Here is a 24,768-nt window from a genome sequence, read left to right on the forward strand (position 1 = left end):
CGACACAACTCTAAGAGGTAGTACTAGAGTAGAGGATATTACTTTAGAAGGATCACAAATGCCACACATTTGAAGGATCACAAATGGTGTTCACAAATGCCAGAGCCAGGATTTGCAAGTAAGCCTCACACTAGACATGCTGTGCCCTTCTGTAAATATGCAGGAGAAATTTCTTTTCTTATAAGTTTTTATCTCTTAAGAGGGAGGAAAAAAAGGCCTCTGGCTTGGTTTTAAATTCATATAATTCTGAATCTTCCCTCAAGGCATTTAAAAAGAAACCTCAAACCAGCTAAGCATTTGACAAATAAGCACTGCTATTTCAGCTTTGGAGACCCTCTCCAACAGCCTGAAGCCTCCTAGAACTGCTCTTGGATATCAGGTTGACTAGCTTATACTTGCTTTCTTAGGGGCTGTTATAGATCGAGTGTTTGTGTCCCTCAAATTCATATGATGAAGCTCTAATCCCCAGTGTGGTTGTATTTGGACATAGGGCCTTTAAGGAGGTCATAAGGGTGGGGCCCTGACCCAACAGGATTAGTGTCCTTTAAGAAAGGATAGCAGAGGCTGGTGCATTCCTCCATGCTCCGCTCTCCCTGGCTTGCCAGTGCCCTGGCATGTGCTCTCTCATTCTCTCTCTCATTCTCTCTCTCTCTCTCTCTCTCGACTGTGCATGCACAGTGAGAAGGCAGCCATCTACAAGCAGGAAGGGGTCTTCACCAGAACTGAATTGGTCGACACATTGATTTGGACTTCTAGCCTCTAGAACTGTGAGAAAATAAATTTCTGTTGTTTAAGCTGCCAAGTCTATGGTATTTTATGGCAGCCTTGAGCTGATTAATAAAGGGGCCAACGGCTCTTAGTTTTCTGTCATGAAAAGAGAGAGAAAGAAATGGAGATAATTAGGAGAGAAGGCAGGTGATTAGGGAAAAACATGTCAAAGAAAGTTGTAATTAAGGATGTTCTCTTTCCTACCCCTCTCCCCACAGCCTTAGGCTACAAAAGACTGAACTTCCAGTTACATTTATTAAATATGCAGTTCAGCCTTCTCAGCTACATACCTCCGGGAAGAGGTCTTACCCAGGGAACTTATTAAAGTCCAATGTTCAGGAAATCTAGCATAGGCAAATGAATAAATAAAATCCTGCAACCCTTGGGATTTTTCAGAAAGGGGTTTTTCTCACTTTCTAGGAAGTGTACAAAAGTATCCCTCTTCAATACCACGTCTCAAAGATGTGGGAGAAAAGTGAACTCTAAACAGGGTTGACAACCCCAGGGTATTTATTTTAGAGTACAAGGATAAAGGTATTTTTTTAAAAAGCATTTTATAACATGAATATTTCTCAGTTCTTCAGTTTGGACACAATTGAAGCCATCATTAATACAAATTCATTATAACTTACAACTTTTAGAGCTGTGGTCTGAAAACCCTATTACACCAATTTAGAGGGTAAGAATTCACATGTTTTTAAATTCTACCTGGCTTGCCTGGCACTCCTGGAGCATTCAGGGACAGCTGTTAGCACGCTGTCCGTGGGTGTACAACGGTCCTGCATCTGTGTGGGTGGGCTGTTATGAGAGCTAGCCCACTAGGAGAAGGAGGAGGACAGCAGCACCTGCTTGTTTTTTTTAAAGCATGGCCAGAGAGTTTAGCAACGTAAAGAACATTCTTAGTTGTAGCCTTCTTGTCTTTCTAGGGTAAAACAAAAACCTTTGAAAATTCCACCCACCCTTATTTTATCTTTAAATAGGAATGGCAAGCTTGACTGCTAAAATCAGTCTAAAGTCTTTGCTAAAACAGGTTACACAATCAGCACAATTGGGAATTCTCTGGTCAAAGAATAAATTAGAAGCTCTCAGCTGGGCGCAGTGGCTCAAGCCTGTAATCCCAGCACTTTGGGAAGCTGAGGTGGGCAGATTGCTTGAGCTCAGGAGTTCAAGACCAGCCTGGGCAACATGGGAAACCCCCATATCTACTAAAAATACAAAAATTAGCCAGGTGTGATGGTGTGCGTCTGTACTAAAAATACAAAAATTAGCCAGGTGTGATGGTGTGCGTCTGTAGTCCCAGCTACTCAGGAGGCTGAAGTGGGGAAGATGAGCCCAGGGAGGTTGAGGCTGCAGTGAGCCGTGATGGCACCACTGCACTCTAGCCTGGGTCATGGACTGAGACCCTGTTTCAAGGGAAAAAAAAAAAAAAAAAGCTCAGATAGGATTTTAGTGGAAAACCTACTTAATCCAGCTACGGTATGTTTTATATATCGTATATATACTTTCTGTCAAAGCTTTTGTCTAGAATGTCCCAGGTAATCAACACAGAATGAAATGAGGGATTCTGTAAAAAATCAAGGGCACTGAGATGACGGTAGAAATACACAGCGTCCGTAGCAGAGTTTTAACATTCTATTGTTGAAAAACAAATGATATAAGGTATCTTGGCTGGTATCCTAGTGTGTGAGACACAGAACCATGGAGGACATGGAGCTAGTAAAGAGCCCCTCAGAGTGATTTCCCTATACTTCAGAAGATAATTTAGTTAGAAAAGCAAAGGGGAAAAACATTCCAGTTTGCTTGGCCACAGAGGTAGTCTGAAAGAGGTTTGAACTGGGCTGTTGCATCTACATGCTATAGTACCAGATGAGCAATGTGGTGTATGCTTCCCATACACCACTGAAAATTCTTCCCAAGTCAAAGGCAGGAATTAATAGGATGCAGAAAAGATGGTCTCAATAATTCTGTAACTGTGGCTGCCATTTTAGGTTAATACAGAGAGGCTGTCTCAAAAATGATATCAAGAGCCACTCTGGGTCTTTTTATGTCTACCAAAAAAAAAAAAAAAGTCCCCAAACAGATTGTTAACCCCTGACACCTACATCAGTGGATCAGTGTTCTTGCCAGAAGCAAAACTAATACCAACACGTCTAAGCTGCCCTCTTCTAATGTCTACTAACAAGGTCACTCTTGCAGGGCTACCAGAAGTTACCACTATTCAATGAAAATACAACTTTAAAAATGACTCCAGACCCATGGTATTGTTTACAAATCACATTCCCAGAGTCTTTTCTGGAAGCCACCATTTCCCAAACTGCTTCCAGCAGTATGCTTTTTATTCTTGGCTATTCCTCTATGGAATTTAATAAATATTCATCAACAGAGCATAGCACAATTCATTCAGCCACTTTCATTTTTATCAGTTCCACAGAAGGCTTTAGACTTTGCTGGAAACCTCTGGGAGATGCCAGTGGTTGACAATAAGAAGCTTTTGTGAGGTCCTTGGGGAGACGGGTGGAGAAGAGAAAATAAGATTAATATCTGTTATCATAAGCCACTTCCTGAATCTTATCAGGAGTTATACACCACTGTGAGCATCAACAGTGTGCATGCATGTGGCTGTTCTGTGATAAACTATAAAAGACCCAATATATTTTTTAAATGAATGGTTAGGAATCAAGTTAATTCACAGTGATTTATCAGACAGGAATCATTTAATATGTCAAATCAATTCTTATGTACTACTTAAGTCTGATTGCATATTTCAGCACTCATTTATTTTCAGATTATCCATCAGCATGGATTATTCAGACTTTGAAATAAAAAATGATTTTAATGTATTTTTTGAGCCTTCAAAATGACATACGTGCAGAACAATATTTCCTAATAAATTTTATAGTTACTTATAATGATAAACACCATTTTTTCCATACAAGATCTGAGTTCAGCTATTAATTTTACAGGCTTTTGGAAACATACAAATACACTACCAACACACAAAAAATCTTGATATATTTCCAACAAGTTGTTTATGAACAGTGGAAACTCTCTTATATTTTTCTGAAATGCCAGTCAAAACACCTTTTTGAAGAGAAGTGATATCTGCTGATGAGTTTACAAATATCATTTAAGAAATATAGTACTTCTGGCATTCTGATGTTTGTATTTTTCTTGCATGCCTCTACTATTTGCTCTCTAAATTTAGTCTACATTGGCTTTGACCAGATTTTTGGCTTTTTCGTTTTTCTACTTACTGGAATGCCTGTGAAAGTGACCGGAGGAGATTGCCAGGAAATGCTGAAGCTGCTGCCATTGGGGGTGAACTTGGCCGATCCTGGAATGGTCACAGGGGGTGTGGCCTGTCAAATAAAAAACAGAGAAAGCTGTTATGAAGGAATATTTTCCTTCGGAGCTTTAAGCTCTTATTACCAAAGGAGGACCTCAGAAACAGTCTCAGCTATATTAATAACTTGGACTAATTATCTAATAGGAAAAGATTAAACAAGGTTAAAGGGAGTAGCTAGAAATAAACTTTGTATATATACCTAAGCAAGCTACCTAAGGTATAAAAAGAGATGGTTTTTGACTGTTGATTTCTGAAAAGAAATTTTATTATATGTACATATACCTATTTTAGGATACCTGTGAGGTAGAAGTCTTCACTATAAAATTGGGGAATATACCCTGCTATACTGTGAGGGTGGGTGTAAACTAGTACAATGTTCTTGGAAGGTAATTTGACAGTACATATAAAAATTCTTAGCATTCTCCGTGTTAGCTATTCCACTCTAGGCATTCATTCTAAAGAAATGTACGCAAGAATGTTCCTTGCACAACTATATATTATAAAAAACAATTGGGGCTGGGCATGGTGGCTCATGCCTGTAATCCCAGCACTTAGAGTCAGAAGCAGGAGGATCGCTTGAGCCCAGAGTTTGAGACCAGTGAGGGCAACACAGTGAGACTTCGTCTCTACTAAAATTAAAAAAAATTAGCCAGAGGTGGTGGTGTGTATCTGTAGTTCCAGCTACTTTGGAGACGGAGGCAGGAAGATTATGTGAGCCCAGGAGTTCAAGGTTGCAGTGAACTATGATCATGCCACTGCACTCCAGCCTGATAACAGAGTGAAACCTTGTCTCAAAAAAAAAAAAAAAAAAAAAAAAAAAAAAAAAAAAAAAAATTGGAAACAACACAAATGCCCAGTAATAGGGAAAAAAGTAAATAAATCATGATATACCTACAGAGTAATTCAAAATGTTGTTAAAATGGCATAAAAACAGAAACATATACCAATGGAGCAAAACAGGGAACCAAGAAATAAGTCCACATATTTACAACCAACTGATTTTTGACCAAGGCGATGAGAACATACACTGGGGAAAGGACATCCTCTTCAATAAATGCTGCTGGGAAAACTGGATATACACATGCAGAAACATGAAACTAGACCCCTAGCTCTTGTCATTTACAAACATCCACTTAAAATGGATTAAAAACTTAAATGTAAGACCCTAAACTATAAAACTACTGGAAGAAAACACAAGAAAAACACTCTAGGACATGGGCCCAGGCAAATATTTTTATGGCTAAGACTTCAAAAGCACAAGAAACAAACAAACAAAATAGACAAATATGACTATATTAAACTAAAAAGCTTCTTCACGGCACAAGAAACAATCAACAGAGTGAACAGCAACCTGTTGAATGTGAGAAAATATCCACAAACTATTCATCTGACAAGAGACTACTATCCAGAATATACAATGAATTCAAACAACTCAATAGCAAAAACCAAATAATTCCATTAAAAAGTGGGCAAAGGACCTGAATAAAAATTTTTCAAAAGCACACACACAAATGACCAATAGGTACATGAAAAAATGCTCAGCGTCACTAATATCAGAAAAATGTGTATCCAAACCACAATAAGGTATCATCTCACCCTCAATCAATAGTTAGATTGGCTATTATTAAAAAGACAAAAAATAACAGATGCTGGTGAGGAAGCAGAGAAAAGGGATCTTTTATATTCTGTTGGTGAGAATGTAAATTAATACACCTATTGTAGAAAACAGTATGGAGATTTCTCAAAATCTAAAAACAGAACTACCATATAATCCAGCAATCCCACTACTGGGTATTTATCTAAAGGAAAGGAAATCAGCCTATCAAAGGGATACCTGCACTGTCATGTTTATTGCAGCACTATTCACAATAGCAAAGATAATATGGAATCAACCTAAGCGTCCATCAACAGATGAAGTGTCAAAATGTGGTAAGAACACAATGGAATACTATTCAGCCATTAAAAAGAATGATATCCTGTCATTTGCAGCCATATGAATGGAACTAGAGGTCACTATGTAAGTGAAATAAGCTAGGCACATGAAGATAAACATCACATGTTCTCATTCATATGTGGGAAATACAGTAATTGATGTCATGGAGGTAGAGAATAAAATGATAGTTACGGGAGGTAGGGAAGGGTGTGATGGGACAAGGTAGGGAGAGATGTTGGTTAGTAGGTACAAACATACAGTTAGATAGAAAGAATGAGTACTAATGTTTGATAGCAGAGTAGGATGGCTATAGCTAACAACAATGTATTTTATATTTCAAAATAGCTAGAAGAGAGGACTGGAAATGTTCCCAACACACAGAAATGATCAATATACAAGGTGATTAATATTCAAAATACCCTGACTTGATTATTACACATCCTATGCATATAACAAAATGTTATGTGTACCCCACAAATACGTATAAATATTAGGCATCAATTTTTAAAATACTGTTGTTGAAGAAGATTCATTGGCATGGGAAAATGTTCATCATATATTAAATAGAAAAAATAAAATACAGTAAAAACAGTTCTGCAACAGATCCCTTTTAAAAACTGCATATATATAAACACAGAACAAAGTCTTGAAGTACATACAAAAAATATTAACTAAGGTTTGGAATTAGGGATGAATTTTCTTTCTTTACTGTGTTTAATATTTTCTATGCTGAACATTTATAATTTCTATAAACAGAAAAGTCTCAATATTTCTAAGTTTATGCTTTGGGAAGGACCTTGTAGATCAACTAGTGTGTGTTCCAACTCTCTCATTATATAGATGAGCAAAATGATTTAACTAAGTTAGTACCCAGGATTTCTGACCCAAGTGAAACAGTGATAAATGAAGATGAATGAATTATTCGTTTTGACCAACATAATAAGAGTCAGGAATGAAATTTATTACACTAACTAATTCAAATATTAGCTCTATTCAATTACTCTTGAGTTTAAGTCTGCTAAATAAGTGGCTAAATTTTTCCTCTATAGGTGTAATTTTCTAATTACAAATATATTTGCTAGTGGCAGTGGCTTTATACTTGGTACCACTGGAAAGCATTCTGGCAATACATAGTAAGAGCCATAAACTGTTCACTCATTTTACATCCTCGGACTCAATAATTATTCTTCTGAGAATTTAAACAAAAAATAAAACACAGCAGGCACAGAGATGTTTACAGTGGAGTTATTAATGATGACGAAAAAACAGGATAGATTAAAAAGTAAATACCTAACAATAAGAATGATTGAAACAATTTGGTGTTTCAATTTAATTGGATATTATTTAGTTACATGGACAGTTTTTATAAAACAAGGGTGGGAGAACATAATTACAAGTATGTAAAGGAGATTTTAAAAAGCTGAATAAGGTAGTTGCGAATTATGGGAAAAATATTTTCTTAAAATTTGAATGTATTAACATTGTATAAAAACAAATTAACATTTAAAAGAGTTAATGGCCAGGCATGGTGGTTCAAGCCTATAATCCTAGCATGTTGGGAGGCCAACGTGGGAGGACTGCTTGAGGACAGGAGTTCGAGACCAGCCTGGGCAATGTAGTGAGAGCTCGTCTCTACAAAAAATTTAAAAAATTAGCTGGATGTGGTAGTGCACACCTGTAGTCCCAGCTGCTTGGGAAGCTGAGGCAGGAGGATTGCTTGAGCCCAGGAGTTCGAGGCTGCAGTGAACTGCACTCCAGCCTGAGAGAAAGATTGAGACCCTGTCTCAAAAAAAAAAAAAGTAACTTCTGGCAGGAAAAAAAGGAGTTCTACCCATGTCCTAAATTTGCAGGATTTGTCCCTAAGGTCTTGTCAGACTTTAGCATGACTCAGGATTCCCTGGAGGGCCTGTTAAAACAGAATGAAGGGTTGGTGGGGGGCACAGAGGAGGGTGTGGAAGAGGGGTGGTCCCAAGAATTTACATTTCTAACAAGTTCCCAGGTGATGCTGGCACTGTTGATTTGGGGAACATTGAGAACCACTACTCTAATCTGAAATGCTTAATTATCCATTTAGAAGGCAGGGCATGAAGTCCCAGATTTGGAGTGTGATTCTGCCACCATGCCAAAGCTTTCCAATGCTTACCTTTTATTTTATTTATTTATTTTTTTGAGACAGGGTCTTACTCTGTCACCCAGGCTGGAGTGCAGTGCCATGATCACAGCTCACTGCAGCCTCAAACTCCCTGGGCTCAGGTGATCCTCTCACACCTCAGCCTCCCAAGTAGCTGGGACTACAGGCACGCACCACCATGCCTGGCTAATTTTTGTATTTTTTGTAGATACGGGGTCTCACCATGTTGCTCAGGCTGGTCTCGAACTCCTGAGTTCAAGCAATCCACTTGCCTCAGCCTCCCAAAGTTCTGGGATTACAGGTGTGAGCCATTGTGCCCGGCCTTATATATTTTTTAAATAGATACTTACGTAATGTGCCAGGCACCATTTTGAGGGCTTTGCAACATTAGGGAATTTTTTTTTTTTTTTTTTGAGACAGAGTCTCGCTCTGTCGCCAGGCTGGAGTACAGTGGTGCGATCTTGGCTCACTGCAACCTCCGTCTCTCGGGTTCAAACAATTCTCCCGCCTCAGCCTTCCGAGCAGCTGGGACTACAGGCGCACGCCACCATGCCCAGATAACATTAGGGATTTGTTTGTTTGTTTGTTTTTTGAGATGGAGTTTTGCTCTTGTTGCCCAGGCTGGAGTGCAATGGTGCGATCTCGGCTCACCGCAACCTCTGCCTCCTGGGTTCAAGTGATTCTCCCGCCTCAGCCTCCTCAGTAGCTGGGATTACAGGCATGTGCCACCACACCCAGCTAATTTTGTATTTTTAGTAGAGATGGGGTTTCACCATGTTGGTCAGGCTGGTCTCGAACTCCCGACCTCAGGTGATCCGCCCGCCTTGGCCTCCCAAAGTGTTTGGGATTACAAGCGTGAGCCACTGTGCCCAAGGGATTTTTATCATCATAACAATCTCTACGGGATCGAATCCACAGGCAGCATTGGGCAATCTGAGACTAGACCATATAGGACCCTATCTGTGTGAGATCTTAGGCTTTAAAGGGAGAAAAAAACAAAGCTACTGGGCTGCCGTGTGTGATGCTGTTTTTCCACCGAGTTGTCTTTTACTTATAGGCCAGATGGCCCCTGGTTTTGGTCAAGGTCAAAGTGATTGCTCTCACAGTCCCCTGCAACTCACCTGGTACGCATGGTCAGTGTGCACGAGGTAGAGGGTGGTGGGAGCTGAGCGGCTCAAGGGTGTCATCAACTTAGTCTCCGTTTTGGCACAAGGAGTTTCTGTTCGGCTTGAATCTGGGATGGGGAAAGTAGGAGGTGAAACCAGGGACTGGGAAGGTGAGACCGGGGCCAGGCTGCTCAGCCCGTCTGCCACTGAGTCTGTGTTGAGCTTGATCTCAGTGTAGTAAAAGTCCTCTTCTCCATCACTGTAGTCAGAGTCTCCAACGCGCCTAATGAAAAAGAGAGCAAAACAATCATACTAAGCCAATCTGTTTTCTTGCCCTGAAATCTTGCACATGCATTTCCCCTCTGTCTGGAATGCTTTTCCTCCCTCTTGTTTGCCTTGCAAACTCTTCCTTATCCTGCAGCACTCAGTTCAACTGTCCACTTCCAGGGAACCCTTCCTTGATGTCTTAAAGCAATTTATTAATTCATTCACTCATTCAATCAATTATTCAACAATGATTTATTGAGAATCTAGTATGTTCAGGCACTGTTCCAGGGTCTCCTGATAACACAGTGAATAAAATATAGACTCCGCCCTGATGGAACTTATAGTGGGAACTTACAGGCAGACAAGAAACCCCTAAAGAAATAGATAATTATTAAGTGGAAGCTAAATAATGTGTATACATGGACACAGAAAGTGAAATAATAGACATTAGAAACTTCGAAATGGGGAGGGTGGGAGGGAGGTGAGGGATGAGAAATGACTTAAGGGGTATCACGTTCACTATTTGGATGCTGGCTACACTAAAAGCCCAGGCTTTATCACTGTGCAACACAGCCATGTAACAAAACTGCACTTGTACCCCCCCCATTCAATCTCTGAAAACAGAGATTAAAAAAATTAAAAAATAATTTAGAAAATAGGTATTTAATATATTAGGTGTTACTAAGTCCCAGAAAGAAAAATTCAGCAGCATAACAGTGTTGTTAAGCAGGATTAGTGATGGGGGCACTATTTTAAAGAGAGTGGCCAGAGGAAGCCTCTCTGAGGAGGTGACGTTTGAGTAGAGACCTGCCTGGAGGAAGTGAGGGAGACACCATGCTGGCACCCGCAGTGAGAACACACCAGGGAGAAGTGACACACAGCTCTCAAGTGGGCGGGCCTGGCAGAGAGGCCAGAGGCTGGAGCTTGGGACCCCAGGGAGTGATGGGAGGAGTGAGAACAGGGCAGAGGCAAGGTCATCCAGGGCCTGTAGCCCACGGCGATGGCTTTGGCTTGCATTTTGAATGTGGTGGAAGCCACTGGGGGTTTTCAGAACTCTAACTTAATTTTAAAAGGATCACTCTGGATACTGTCTGGGAAATAGAGGACGGGAAGACAAAAGCAAAAGCAGAGGCCACGAAGGAGCTGTTGTCAGCAATATTCCAGATGAGCAGGGCAGGCGAGCAGTGCAAGGGCTGAGACGTTAAGTCCTGGGTGTATTCTCAAGGTTGGCAGTTAGGACTTCACTCCTAACTGTTAGTGCTCTGTGCTCCCTCTGAAGTGTGTTTACTCATCCGTTTAGTTAATCACTGGATACCTGTCTGTATTTTGTTAAACCTCTTTGTCGCCTCACTATGACTGATTCTCTAGGGATGTGTTTTGTTCATCATGTGTCACTCCACACATACCGGTGTATTTGGCAGAGGGTAGGTACCTAGCAAATGTTGCCTGAATGAGTGAGTGAATGAATGGAGCTGAGGTTGTTGTAGCACAGTGATTAAGAGAATGGATTCTGAGGTTAGACTTCCTAGGTTCGAACCCTGACTCCTACACATTCTAGTTGTGTGCATGATTTTGGTGGCCTACATATAGCCCCCGTTCCTCCGTTTCTCCACTTATAAAATGGGGATCATTAATTACAGCACCAGATTATTGTGATGATTAAGCTAATAAATATAGGGTGCTTAGAAGCAGATCTGACACAATATAAACACTATGTAAAATGCTTATTAAATAAAAACAAAGATGATGTTAGAAGGTCTCAATTTTCACCATCACCATCACCAGGAAAAGTAGCTTCTTAGGTGTTTTCAAAGTTCCTCTCCCTGAAACATAGAACATTGTACTTTTCCACAGGAAGTTTTGAGTAAAATAAAATAACTCTCTATAATGTCAGAAAATGTTTATTAGATGATTTGTGAGTTTGTAGAGAAGTGGTGCTTCTCTTCTCTAGAAACCTGGCTTTGGGGATGGCTGGGCAGAGGCCACGGGTGTCCCCTCACTGCAGCAGCAGCAGCAGCAGCAGCAGCAGATCCCTAACTCAGAACATACCTTTTCCCCACTAATGAGCCCTGCATAGACTCTAACATAAAAACCCATGCCTCACCTCTTCACAGGCCTGTCTGTTTGTTCAAATCAGTGGCTTGTCCCAGCCTAGCTCCATTTCCCCTGAGCTCCCAGGCTGAGGCGCCTGGGGAGGTGTCTTTGCACCGTATCAGGTCTGGCAGGACTTGGCCTTGTGACCAGCATACCATTAAAGACCCCAGAGAGTGGGAAGAAGAACGAGCATCTGTTCTATTCCTGTCCCCACTTCCTTTCCAGTTAAAGGCAGGTTGAGTTGCTGCTGGCTGCCAAGTGCTACTAATACACACACAGGCCTGGGGGACATTGTGTGTCCCACGTGGGGTTAAATCAGGACCAGCCCCTGGTGTGCAAGAATGGAGTGAGATTGAAAAGTGTGTGCTTTTTATACAGGCATGGTGTGTACTGCAGATACATCAGGGGTGAGGGCATATTTTCTTCTGGCTTTGACATGTTTCCCTCCTCATCCCCTCACCAGCTAATACTCACTAAAAATGCCCCATCATCCTACAGCCATGTAATTGAGTTCATGGATAAAGGCAAAGGTATGTTCCCTCTCCCAGTGCATGAGAGAGCACAGGCCCCGGGCTTCATAAGCATAGATTAGCCTCAGAGTCCTGCTAACCCAGGCCCATTCCTGTGCGGTGCCTGGCAGGGCTATGAACCATAATTCACCAAGGAAATTCTAAAAGCACATCAGGAAAAAGGGGATCCTAGGAAAGCAAAGTGGTTGCATTTTAGATTCCACCCACTGTGAGGGCACCCCAGGAACTCACAGGACTAACATGTGATACCAATTCCAGGGTCTATAAATACACATAAACAGCATATGCTTCTGATGGGACTGAATAGGACTCAATTTTCTGGGCAGACAGACTTTAAAACAAATACCCTACCTCCTGGCTCTAGCTTTGGGAAGTTCTTTCTAAACCTTTAAAAAAACTGAGCTGCTTACATTGTGAATTGTCTTGACAATGAGATTTCAGGGGAGACACTGCAGGATTTCCTTCCCTGAAGGCTTGAGGAGCAGAAGGAGGGTGTTCTTCCCTGAGGTATTTCAATTGGTATTTCTTACACATAAGGTAGACTCTGGCCAGGGAAGCCTTACCAGGCCATATCTCCAGTGCTCTACAGGCCATATGCTCTGGAAGGCTCTGGTGTGTCCCCAAACATCAGCCTGGTTGATTAGAGAGCTAGATCCCTGTTTCTCTCCATGGTCACTATGGAGCCACCCTCATAGATTAGCAACATCACCTTAGAAGCTATTTTCACTTTCTGCCTGTATCACTTGTTGGGCATGAAGCATTTTCTATATGTATCCCTTGCTGGGTAAAGTGACTGCTGTATTTATTTTTCTGCACTTATCTTGTGGAAAGGACTCCTCTGTGTCCAAGCACACAGGAGCCTGGCTGTGCATTTGTGTTTGCCTTATGAACACTGGTTCTGACTTACAGCCTCTCAAGGTCCCTTCTCAGATCCCTGGGCAAGATAGACTCAGGGCAAAAAGCACAAGACTGATGGAATACCACTGCCCCCCTGAGGTGACCTGTAACTGCTATGGCTCCTAAACTTCATTTTATCTTTCCTTTAGAAGATTGTTATATAATATGAGGAAAAGTATAGATTTTACAAATAAACGGCTTATTTGAGCAACAGAAAGTGATCTCATAAGAACAGCAACAGCAGCGTCGATTGGTGTGGTGATTCTTGAACCCTTTTTAGGCTATATATGCCTGTGAGGCTTAAAGTCATGAATACTCTCCACTGGAAAATAAATGTACATTTCATTCCACAGGTAATTTCAGTGGGTTCAAGGATCCCTTGAAGTCCAATCACAGACTCCAAGTTACTCTAGTGTTTTGTACTTTAAAGTCTCTCTCACATACATTTTATCTTTGGCACTCACACTTGACCCTGAAGAGCTGACATTATTAAAAATTTCCATAGGGAACTGGGGCTCAGGGCAGCAACTTGCCTAAAGTGACTCAGTAAGTGAACTAATGAGGCTCTAGGATGTAACATCCTTGTTCTTTCCACTGTGCCATATTGGCTTAGATGATCTGCGGTGGCCATCTCTCTAGAGATTAGGAAGACCAAGCCAGCCCAGTGTCCAGAACCTTTAAGGCACAGTGTGGTGTGCAATTTCTGAGTGCGGGTGGCCCTAGACTGAGCAGATGGGGGCTACATCCCTGAAGAAAGGGCTGCCTTACCCCAGATGGATGGTCCGGATGTGTTTCTGGATACCTGCTGCAGTGCTCAGCACCTTCCCACAGTTTTTCCAGAGGCATTTGAACATCACCTTCATGGAATTCTGTAAAGGGGAGAGAGTGATATTAAAATGGAAACTACTTTCTAACAACATTTTCTTTCTGTCATCCCAACATATTTTTTTCCTTCATTAGAAAAGTAACAGCATCCCCAGCCTCTTGACTATAACTCAGCACACTACTGTAGGCACCCCTAGGTTTGTGATTATCTTGGTGACCTCAGTTATTTCCTCATATCCTTCAAGAGAAATGGGCTCTGCTGGAATATTTCAGATCTTGTTCATGAAGGCAGTCACAGGGCCATTCGGGCTGTGTAAACAGTGGATAACATTCACTGAGCACTTACTATGTGCCAGGTGCTGTCTTAAGTGTTTATCTCCTTTAATCCTAAAAGACAGATACTAATATTAATCTCCATTTTACAGATGCATAGAAAGCTCCAGTAAAAAGTGTCCAGTCAATGAACCAGCTACTGGCAAAGTTGAAATATGAAACCAGGGACTCTGGCTCCAGAAACCATCCCCTCCATCAGTACAAAATTCCGCCTCTTCAACAAGGGTCACAGTATTTTCTTTTCCTTTTTTTTCAGAGATGGGTCCCACTCTGTCACCCAGGCTGGAGTGCAGTGGCACAATCTTGGATCACTGCAGCCTCCGCCTCCTGGGCTCAAGAGATCCTCCCACCTTAGCCTCCCAAGTAGTTGGGACCATAGTAGGTACATGCCACCATGCCTAGTTAATTTTTTGTATTTTTGGTAAAGACAGGGTTTTGCCATGTTGCCCAGGCTGGGCCAATATTTTCCAAAACAGTCCAGTGCCATGATTGAAAGCACTGATTTTGGGCTTATTTCTTGAGTTCTCAGTGCTCTTATTTATAAAATAGGAATAATAATAGTACCTGTTTCACAGCATTATTATGAGGATTAAACGACATCATGGAAGTGAATCAGTTAGCAGAATGCTGACAGGAATAACCATTCAACCAACAGCAGCTATTACAGGATTATTATGATTATGCATCCTAGAGTAAATTTTATAGAAAGTGAGTTTTCTCCAGGGAGGTCCCTTGTCCTTGGGATGCCACCTCTTTGCTGACTGTTCCCTTGGGTATGGTGACAGTCACTTCCATGTGTTCACCAGGCCCCATTTCCTTTTCCTGCTGGGTACACAGCTAGACCTCGATTCCCAGACTCCCTTGCAGTCAAATGGGATCATGTCACTGAATTAGGGCTGATGGATGAGAAGTGACACACATTCCTTCTAAGTCTTGCCCCTAAACTACCTCCCAGTGTCACCCCCAGTCTGCTCTGCTGGCTAGATGCAAAGGACACAAAGGTCTTAGGGGATAGCAAAACCACCAGATCAGAGTTCTTAATTTTTTGTTTGCCATGAACCCTTTTGGCAGTCTGATGAAACCTATGAATCCTTCTCAGAATAGTGGTTTTTAATGTTTAAGATAAAATACACAAAATTATAAAGAAATGCAAGTGTATTGAAATACAGCTAGAAAAAAACATTAAATATTTTGTAACCCCATTAAAAAGTGGTCAAAGGACATGAACAGACATTTCTCAAAGGAGACATACAAGTGGCCAAAAAAAATAGGAAAAAGATGCTCATCAGAGAAATGCAAATCAAAACCACAATGAGATACCATCTCACACTAGTCAGAATGGCTATTATCAAAATGTCAAAAAATAACACATGCTGGCGAGGCTGCAGAGAAACGAGAATGCATATACACAGCTGATGGGAGTGTGAATTAGATCAGCCACCTGTGGAAGGCAGTTTGGAGATTTCTCAAAGAACTAAAAATAGAACTACCATTCGACCCAGCAATCCCATTACTGGGTGTATACCCAAAGGAAAATGAATAATTCTACCAAAAAGACCCATGTACTTGTATGTTCATCGCCAGCACTATTCACAGTAGCAAAGACATGGAATCAACCTAGGTGTCAGCAGAATGAATAAATAAAACATGTTACACATACATCATGGAGTACTACAAAGCCATGAAAAAGAATGAAATTATGTCCCTTGTAGCAAAACGGATGCAGCTGGAGGCCATTATCCTAAGTGAATTAATGCGGAAACAGAAAAGCAAATACTGCATGCTCTCACTTCTAAGTTGGAGCTAAACGATGGGTACACATGGACATAGAGATGGAAATAACAGACATTGGGGACTACTAGAGGAGGGAAGTAGGGAGGGGGGTAAGTGTTGAAAAACTATCTACTGGGTACTGTGTTCACTGCCTGGGTGATAGGCTCAATTGTATCCCAAACCCCAGCATCACGCAATATACCCATGTAACAAACCTGCATAGGTACCCCCTGAATCTAAAATAAAAGTTGAACTTAAAAAAAAAATTTTGTAATATGGCAATATACATACTCTCTAATTAACGTAGTAAATAACAATACCTTGAAGTGGGTCTAATACCTAACATAATTTTAAAGTAGTGTTATGAATAAATGATATTTCATGATATCTACTAAAATTGTAACGTGATATGAAACATCTGTGATTTTGATAGGTATTAAAGTCACAGGTGATGCTAACATTATTATGGCTTGATGCCTTAAATCATAATTACAGGAAATGTTAAATTATGGTTAAGAGGTTGGTGAAAATAAAGATACACTTTTTCCCCCAACATAGGTTCACCAACCTCCTGCATTCTGTGTATCCATTTGGGGATCTGTGGATTCCAGGTTAAGAACGTCTGCACTAGAAGTTCAGAGGGCTGTTTGGAGCGAAGACATCCACCCTCTTCAGAACCTCCACTGACCTGACTGGATTGTGACATGAGAATAAACAAACGTTTATTGTGTTAAGCTACTGATATGTGAGAAAAATGGGTTGTTCCAACAGTAAGCCCACTCTGACCAACACATACAGCAGTGGTGGCATCTTTCCCAAACTGATGGAACTGATGTAGCTTGATTTATGTGCCTGCTAGAATATCTGCCATCAAATATTTCTGGTTCACACCATCATACTCTTGATTCTATGAAGCAATCATTCACATATTTAGAAGACAACTCATCAGCTATTACTGATGGAATCAGTATCCAGATGATTTATCTGGACGGCCACCCCATGTTGAAGATTTTCCATAGGTTTCTGAATTGAAAATGGTACTTGGGAGCTTCCAGAATTGAAGAGTACTCATGTGTTGGTGAATGGCTGCCTTAAGCATGGCAAGCAGAGGACAAGTGTGGCAGCACATTGCAGCAGTCTGCTAGAGCAGATTACCAACCACGGAAGGAGCTCACTGTTCACATGGGCTTCGTGAGCCCAGTGGCCCACTGTGCCCCAGAGGCTCTGCCTGGGTGGCCAGCATTCACGGCACAGCAATCTTGCTGTTTCTTCTGCAGCTCCTGGGCACACACACCCAGCTCCATGATGTTCTGCCTGCAGTATGCAGTGCTGGGCGTAGGACCCAGAGCTACATGAGCTACAACTGAAGCTCTTTGAGGGATGTGAAAATGTGGAGAAGCAAAGACACAATTAGGAGTACATGATCCTTACGAGCCTGTATTTATTCCAAGGAGACGGTTCACAAATTTCAGCCTTCCTGACCTCCTTGGGCCAGTGATCTAAACACATGAAATATAAGATGCGCCAGAGGGGGTGATTTAAATCCCACCTTCAAACCTGCTAGGTTCACAAAAAGGAATTCTGCAGAATTCAAAATATTATTTTATTCAAAGCATATAACTTAACAATACTGTCTTAGTCCATTTTGCGTTGCCATAAAAGAATACCTGATGCTGGGTATAAAGAAAAGAGGTTTATTTAGCTCATGGTTCTGCAGGCTGCATATGAAGCATGGCGCCAGCACCTGCTCAGATTCTGGTGAGGGTTTTTGTGTTGAGTTAAATCATAGTGGAGGTCAAAGGTGATGCAGGAATATGCCAAGAGGGATCTAACCTAAGGGGCATTCTGGCTTTACAACAACCCACTCTCCTGGGAACTAATCCACTCTCACAAAAACCAATCCAGTCTCATGAGAGTGAGACTCTCATGCCATGTGAGAATGGCACCATGCCATTCAAGAGGGATGCACCCCAATGACCCAAACACCTCCCACTAGGCCCCACCTCCCAGCACCCCTATGCTGGGGATCAAATTCCAACATGAGATTTTGGTGGCGGTAAATGAACCATATCAAACCATGGCAAACATTAATGAACAACTCCTCACACTACGAATGCTTCCTGCCCATTTTTCAAATGATGAAGCTATACTGTAGAAAAATCTTCCACTTAAGAGAACCAATGACTCAAGAAAAAATACAGGTACCCAACAGTCCAAGTATATGTCTGGAAATGAAGTCATGATAGATGAAAACGCTTTTTGATTCATTCCTAACCTTTTTGCTGATGGCATTCTTTCATTCATTAAACCAAATATCTATTTAGCAAGGAATATTCTAGGTTCTGGGGATAGAGAACAAAAAAAGAAATGAGGCTTCCTTCAAGGAAGTGAAATTCTAGTAGGGGAGAGACATAAATTACAATACATGATGACCATTTCAGATATAGCATGAGGCCTGTAGAAGGTGACTATTGAGCTGGGACCTGAAAGTTGGAGAAGGAGCCAGCCAAGCTAAGAGCTAGAGTTTTCCAGGCATAGTGAAGAGTTAAATGCAGAGGCCTGAAGATGAGAAAGACCTTGGCTCTTGGAGGCCAGAAAATGACAGCGTGTTTAGAATGAAATGTGGGAGGGAGTGATTTGTTTGAGATAAAGTGCAGAAGCAGGGTCAGATCATGTGGGACTTTGCAGATAAAGGTAAGGAATTTGGATTTTATTCTAAAATAAAAGAGAAGTTACTGAAGGAAGAGAGTGACACTATATGACTTAAGTTTTTTTTAAAAAATATTACTCTGTTTTGGGATAGAAAACAAATGAAATCACCAGCCTGGAGTCACTGCATGAAGTCACTGCAGGTGAGAGGAGATAGTGGCTTAGAGGCTTTGGGCAGAGAGGATGGAGAAAAATAGACACATTCAAGATATATTTTGGAGGCAGATCCAATAATACTTGCTGTTGGGTTGACCATGAGGAATGATAAGAGGGATGGTGTTAAAGATGACTTCCATGTTTTAGGTTTGAATGACTGGGTGAGTTGCGGGTGAGTTTTGGATATGTTAATTTTGAGATGCCTATTATGTATCAAAAGGAGATTGCACGCAGGACACTGGATATGTGAACCTGGAATCAGGGAGAGTCAGGGATAGAGATATAAATTTGGGGTCAGGAGATGGAGCACTTAAAGCTTGGGTGTGGATGAGCCCATCTAGGGAAAAATGCAGTTAGAGATGATTAGGGTGCACTGCAGCATCCAATATTTTATGTTGGAGGTTGAGAAGGAGCAGTCAGAGAGGGAAGTGGTCAGCAGATCATGATATTAAAAGCACAAATAGAAGAAAGTGTCTTAGGAAGGAAGATGTGACCAACTGTGTTGAACAAGGACTGGGAATGATCCTTCGATTTGGCATATGGAGGATGCTGGTGGCCCAAATAGCAGTAAATCTCTTAGAGTGTTGTGGATGGAAGTCAGATTGGCATGGACTGGAGAGTAAGTGGGATTTAGGAAAACAGAGAGATTGAGTGCCAATGTTTTCAAGAAATTTTGCTGACCTATGAGCAGTCAAGGGAGGGTTTGTAAAGATGAGTTATACTAAGGTGAGTTTCTATGCTGATGGGAATGACTGCAAAGACAGGGAAACCGAGGGTGCAGTAGAGAAGCAGGGGTTAGCTACAGGATGAGGTTCTTCCGAAGGTCAGGAGAGCAGCACCAATACACACAGTACAGGGAGAGGGGCTGCCTTGGATAAGACAGGACAGTTGTCTGCTGGAAAAAGGAGGGAAACCAGATGGTGGCTGCAGATGCAGTTAATTTGCTAATTTGGTGGAGAAGGGAAAAAAAGGCATTCCTGAATGACTCTTTCTAATTTTTCAGTGAGGCAGGAAGTGGGGTCAGAACTGAGGACAAAAAGGGAAGGTTGTGTATGAAGTTTGAGGATACTTGAGAAGGATAAAATAGTTGCCTTACAGCAGCAGTCCCCAACCTTTCTGGCACCAGAGACTGGTTTCATGGAAGGCAATTTTTCCAGGGACTGTGGCGCAGGTCGGGATGAAACTGTTCCATCAGGCATTAGTTAAGAATCTCATAAGGAGTGCGCAACCTGGTTCACAATAGGGTTCATGCTCCTATGAGAATCTAATGTGGCTGCTGACCTGCAGGAGGCGGAGCACAGGCGGTAATGCTCGCTCGCCTCCTGCTGTTTGGCGGGGTTCCTAACTGGCTGTGTGCGGACTGATAACCGGCCCGAGGCCCGGGAGTTGGGGACCCCCGCCTTAGAGAGTGGGAAAGGAATGGGCAAAGCGTAAGATACTATTTCTATATTTCTGATATTCATGATGGGAAACAAGACTCCAGAAAGTTACAAGACTTACCCAGTGTCATCTGATGGCTCTTACCAATGAGTCAGTCAGATGTAGGCTTTCGTAATGAATATAATAGTCTTTATTGTATGACATATAAAGCCAAATTCCTCTTACATCATGGGACTTTTTTAAGGCCTCAAATTGCCGATTGTTTTAGGATATGATAATCACAGTGGTATTTTTGTGCCATAATAAGTACTATTTATAAGATTACTCTTCTTCGTCCTTGCAATAATACGTCAAGCATTTGTTTTTTAAATTGAGAAGTAGTTAAGGTTGGTCCTGATTACAGAAAAATAAATATCATTGGTTTAACTTCTTTCCATAATTTTCACTTGTTACTTCAAGTAGATGAGTAGATGACACATTTTGGAGGCATCAAACCCCCAGAATCCAAGGAAGCTGACCATTATCCTCTGTTAAGTCACTTGGAATTAGGATAACTACCAACAGCAATCGTTTATCTCCTCCTCACACATACACACACCTTCCCTGAACCCCTGCTAAAGGCTCCAAAGAAATCTGTTACCCAAAGAAAATTAGGTAATATTAAGAAATATGATGAACTTTGTCTCCTCTTTCCTTTTTTCCTTTTGCTGGGTTTTCAAGAGGCACTTTGGGGATAGACTATATTCTATCCCAGTGCCTCACAGTGTCTGGCTCAATAAATATTTGTTATGTTCAATCTCAGAAAGGTTGTGTTTTGGGACCTCAGAGATGAGCCACATTTGAGATATCTTAATTTATTTAAATAGCACTTTGTAAAATTTACTTAGTGAATCATCTGTGTTCAAACAATGTTTGTCAAAAAGATTTGTTCTGTAGAATTTAATGTCTCTCAGCATGATTAACACTTGCTTATCTTACCTGGCTGTAAATTAACTTCTCAGGGGACATCCATGGTGATAACCCTGCATTGTGAGGATTGAATTATAAGATGGTTTTCTCTTCACTTTATATCATACATTTCTCTTCCAATCTTGCATACCCTACACTGGTAGCTACCTGAGGAAAGTCTGAGTTCACCATAGGACAGTGGAAAATCTGCTGTAGGAAAAATTACTAATTTATAATGACTCAGGTCATTAGCAAAAGTGATTAGAAAACAATGTTGCATCCTAGAGATATAGAAAGTTGCTGTGGATTTGCAAGGCAGTTGCAAATGTGGACTCAGAAACATAATTACATATAGTGGGAAGACTATCAACTGTTTTGGGGGAGGGGGCAATCCCAAAACAAAGTTCTGCTTTCTCCTCGACCTCTTCCTTTTGACATTCCTTTTGAATATCTCATCTCACATTTATTATCCCATTTCAGTCCAGACTGTCAGAGCTCTGCCTCATAGTTTACACATGCACAGACAGGGGCCATCTTTAAATTTGAGGGCAATACAGCTTAAGGCAATAAGAGCTTAAGAAACACCTATAACTTTGAGCCAATTCAGTTTGTAGGAATCTGTCCAAAGACAGTAATTTAAAATATTTGCAAAGACATATGTATATTCATCACACAGATTTTTACACTAGATAAAAATAAGAAATAACCTCAAGGTTGACAATAGGGATTGGTTAAATTATGCCATATGACTATATATTAAACAACCTTAAACATGAAGTTGTAAGAAAAGCTTCTTTGATGTGAAAAGTTACATGTCTATTAAGGGACTTGATGACCTGTCCTATTTGACCTGACAGGTCTACGCCATGCCTTTTCTGCACCATGCTCAGGGTCCCAGGAGGCTGCATTAACAGGGCTTCTGGTTCATAGATCTCTGGTTGGATTTGGCTAATGAGGCACCGGCAGGCAGTTGGGAGGCAGGAGAGACTGGAAAGCAGGAGGGTATTGATTCCTCCTGGCTCTCTCCTTCTGCCTGGCCACAGGTGGGCAGCAGCTACATCTCTCCTCCAAAAGTTACCCTTTCCGTTGGGTAACCTCTCCAACAGCTGTATTTCCAGAGTTCTGGTAACGTTCTGGATTGTAGAAATTCCTCCCTTGTAGAGCCTCTTAAGGCTCTAGGGGTTAGGGTTAATAATGGCCTTCCATGGTTGTTAGCCCCTGGAGTCCTGTACCACCCCCTACTGATTTCCCCTAACCCTGTCTACACCTTTGTAAAGTGATTTGTCTCTACATAGGCCAAAGACATTCTTGCAGTAAAGCATGAGGCTCTTCAAATGGTAGTTTAGTACTTTTCAAAGTCCCCTAACTACATCCAGTTGAAACAAATCCTTTGTCTACAAACAGACTACTTGCTGTTACACTAAAGAAAAGCAAGCCACGGGAGGAGGAGAACATGAAAAAATAGCTAAATAAACAACGCCCAGATTGCTGCATGGGTCCAAGCCTGCCCAAGAAAGCCAAACCAAGCAAAGCTGCTGGCAGAGTTGCAGCAGCCAAATCTGAACGGTCCCATCTGTGCTTCTACCCTGGCTTCTCCTCGCAGAGCTAACAGATGTTTGCAAAGCGGGAATGTCCACCATCTCACGGAGAACAGCTGAAAATTCACACCAGTGGAAAGCACTTCTGCAGAACACCAATGTCAGCAAAGACCTCAAGTCTAACAGAATGGTCTTCTTCACGTAAAGCAAAGGGAACACAGGGAGGCCACCGTTGATTGGGAACCACTCTGTGCCTGGTCCTGTGCTAGCAGCTTCCACATGTGTACCTTATTTAACACCCGCAACAGGCCCAGGAGGAGCTGAGGCTCCACGCAGTTGTGAGCAGACTCCTGGAATCTCACATATGCCTGATGTGAGATGCATAGCAGCTTCCAGACAAACACTTCAGAATTTCTCAACATTGATGCTGTGGGCCACAATGGTTGGAGAGAACTTCCCAGAGATTTTCACCTTTGCAGCAGCTTCTGAACTGTCTCTAGAACTGCCTTGGGTCTACTGGCTGAGACCTTTGGCCAAGGTTTCCCTGATTTTCTCTCTGCTTGCCCTACCAATAGTAAGCCTCAATCCTGTTTTTAAAAAATGGTTTCATACTTGGAATATATGAAGTAGCTTCTATTTTCTTGACAGAACCCAGAGTGATACTTAGGATTGATATAGTGACTGCTGAAGGTCACCTTCAGTTCCAAGAGTGGAAACATGGCTGGAATTTGAAGAATTATATAACATTTTTGAAGTATTTCAAAGTACTGTATAACATGCATATGACGTGTAAGTCCAACTAAAGCTATATTCTAGTAAGCACATGAACATCACTTTATCAGTTAGCAGCCTGGAGTTAACATCATGTTCTGAGGTGACTGAGAGGATCTTCAGGTATTTTTTTTTTTTTTGGTATGGTGACTTGTGTGTGTGTGTGTGTGTGTGTGTGGTGTTGGAATGGCAGGGCAGGGACAGGGGCTTACACATCCAAGCCTCTCCAGAGAGGACCAGGGACCTTGACGGACAGAGAGGGCCAAGTTGTTCTGTGCAGGTGAGTTGGCTGCATTATACAAACTTCCTCTGCCTGTCTCATGAAAACCCACACACCTTGGCAGCGGCTCCAGTGGCTCTTTCAGGGTCAAGAGGTCCACACAGATCCCCAGCAGGTGCCAAAAGATCGGTAAATGCGCTAGTGTATTTAAAAATTAGTAACTTCCTAGAAGCTGGTAGGGGTTCCAGAAGCAGCCATGTTACCTCATGCTACCTCATGGTTACACAGTATACAAGTTGCCTTACCTTTTGGGGGCTTTATTTATTTATTTGTAAGATGAGGGGACTGAATGAGAGTAGAGATTTTGGATCTTCAAGGTGTGTGGGGTTAATACAAAGTAACAGGTGAATTCAATGTACAGCAAGCACGGATGAAACACCTCCCACCTCCATGTGCTGTTTATAGATGCTGTGGTGATACGTGTATACAAAATTAACAAAACAGTTCTGTAAATGGAATAACCCAGAATGTATTCTTTTGTGCCTGGCTTTTTTTTCCCCCTCTGCGTAATGTTTTTTTTTGATTCACTCACTGTTTCTTGTATCAGTAGTTTGCTCCCTTTTATGTGGTGAAGTATCCCATTGTATGGTTATACCACAATTTGTTTATCCAGGTACCTGTTGATGGGCATTTGGGTTGCTTCCAGTTTGGGGTGATAATGAATAAAGCTGCTATAAACATTTGTCTGCAAGTTTTTTTGTGGACATGTGTTTTCTTATCTCTTAGGTAAATACATACCTAAGAGTGGAATTGCTGGGTCATATGGTAAGTGTATATTTAACTTTCTAAGAAACTGCCAAACTGTTTTACAAAGTGGTTGTACCATTTTACATTTCTACCAGCAATAAATGAGAGTTCCTGTTGCCAACATTTGGTATTTTGTATACCAAAAATACACACTGTATAATTCCATTTACTTGAAATTCTACAACAGGCAGCATTAATCTATAGTGATGAAAGTTATACCAGTGGTTGGTTGCCTG

The 24,768-nt window shown here is 41.5% G+C and overlaps 1 protein-coding gene across 1 annotated transcript in view; it reads right to left on the reverse strand.

Moving 5' to 3' along the window:
- ZNF704 (zinc finger protein 704) overlaps positions 1–24,768 on the reverse strand; it is a 243,044-nt gene that overhangs the window by 18,315 nt on the left and 199,961 nt on the right. The window contains exons 5-7 of the mRNA XM_024251403.3: positions 13,841–13,941; positions 9,300–9,567; positions 4,023–4,127 (exon numbers count right to left, since the gene is read on the reverse strand). Coding sequence (XP_024107171.2) covers positions 4,023–4,127; positions 9,300–9,567; positions 13,841–13,941 — 474 coding nt within the window. The remainder of the gene's footprint in view (positions 1–4,022; positions 4,128–9,299; positions 9,568–13,840; positions 13,942–24,768) is intronic.

Source organism: Pongo abelii, chromosome 7 (assembly GCF_028885655.2).
Source record: "Pongo abelii isolate AG06213 chromosome 7, NHGRI_mPonAbe1-v2.0_pri, whole genome shotgun sequence".
Taxonomy (NCBI): Eukaryota; Metazoa; Chordata; class Mammalia; order Primates; family Hominidae; genus Pongo; species Pongo abelii.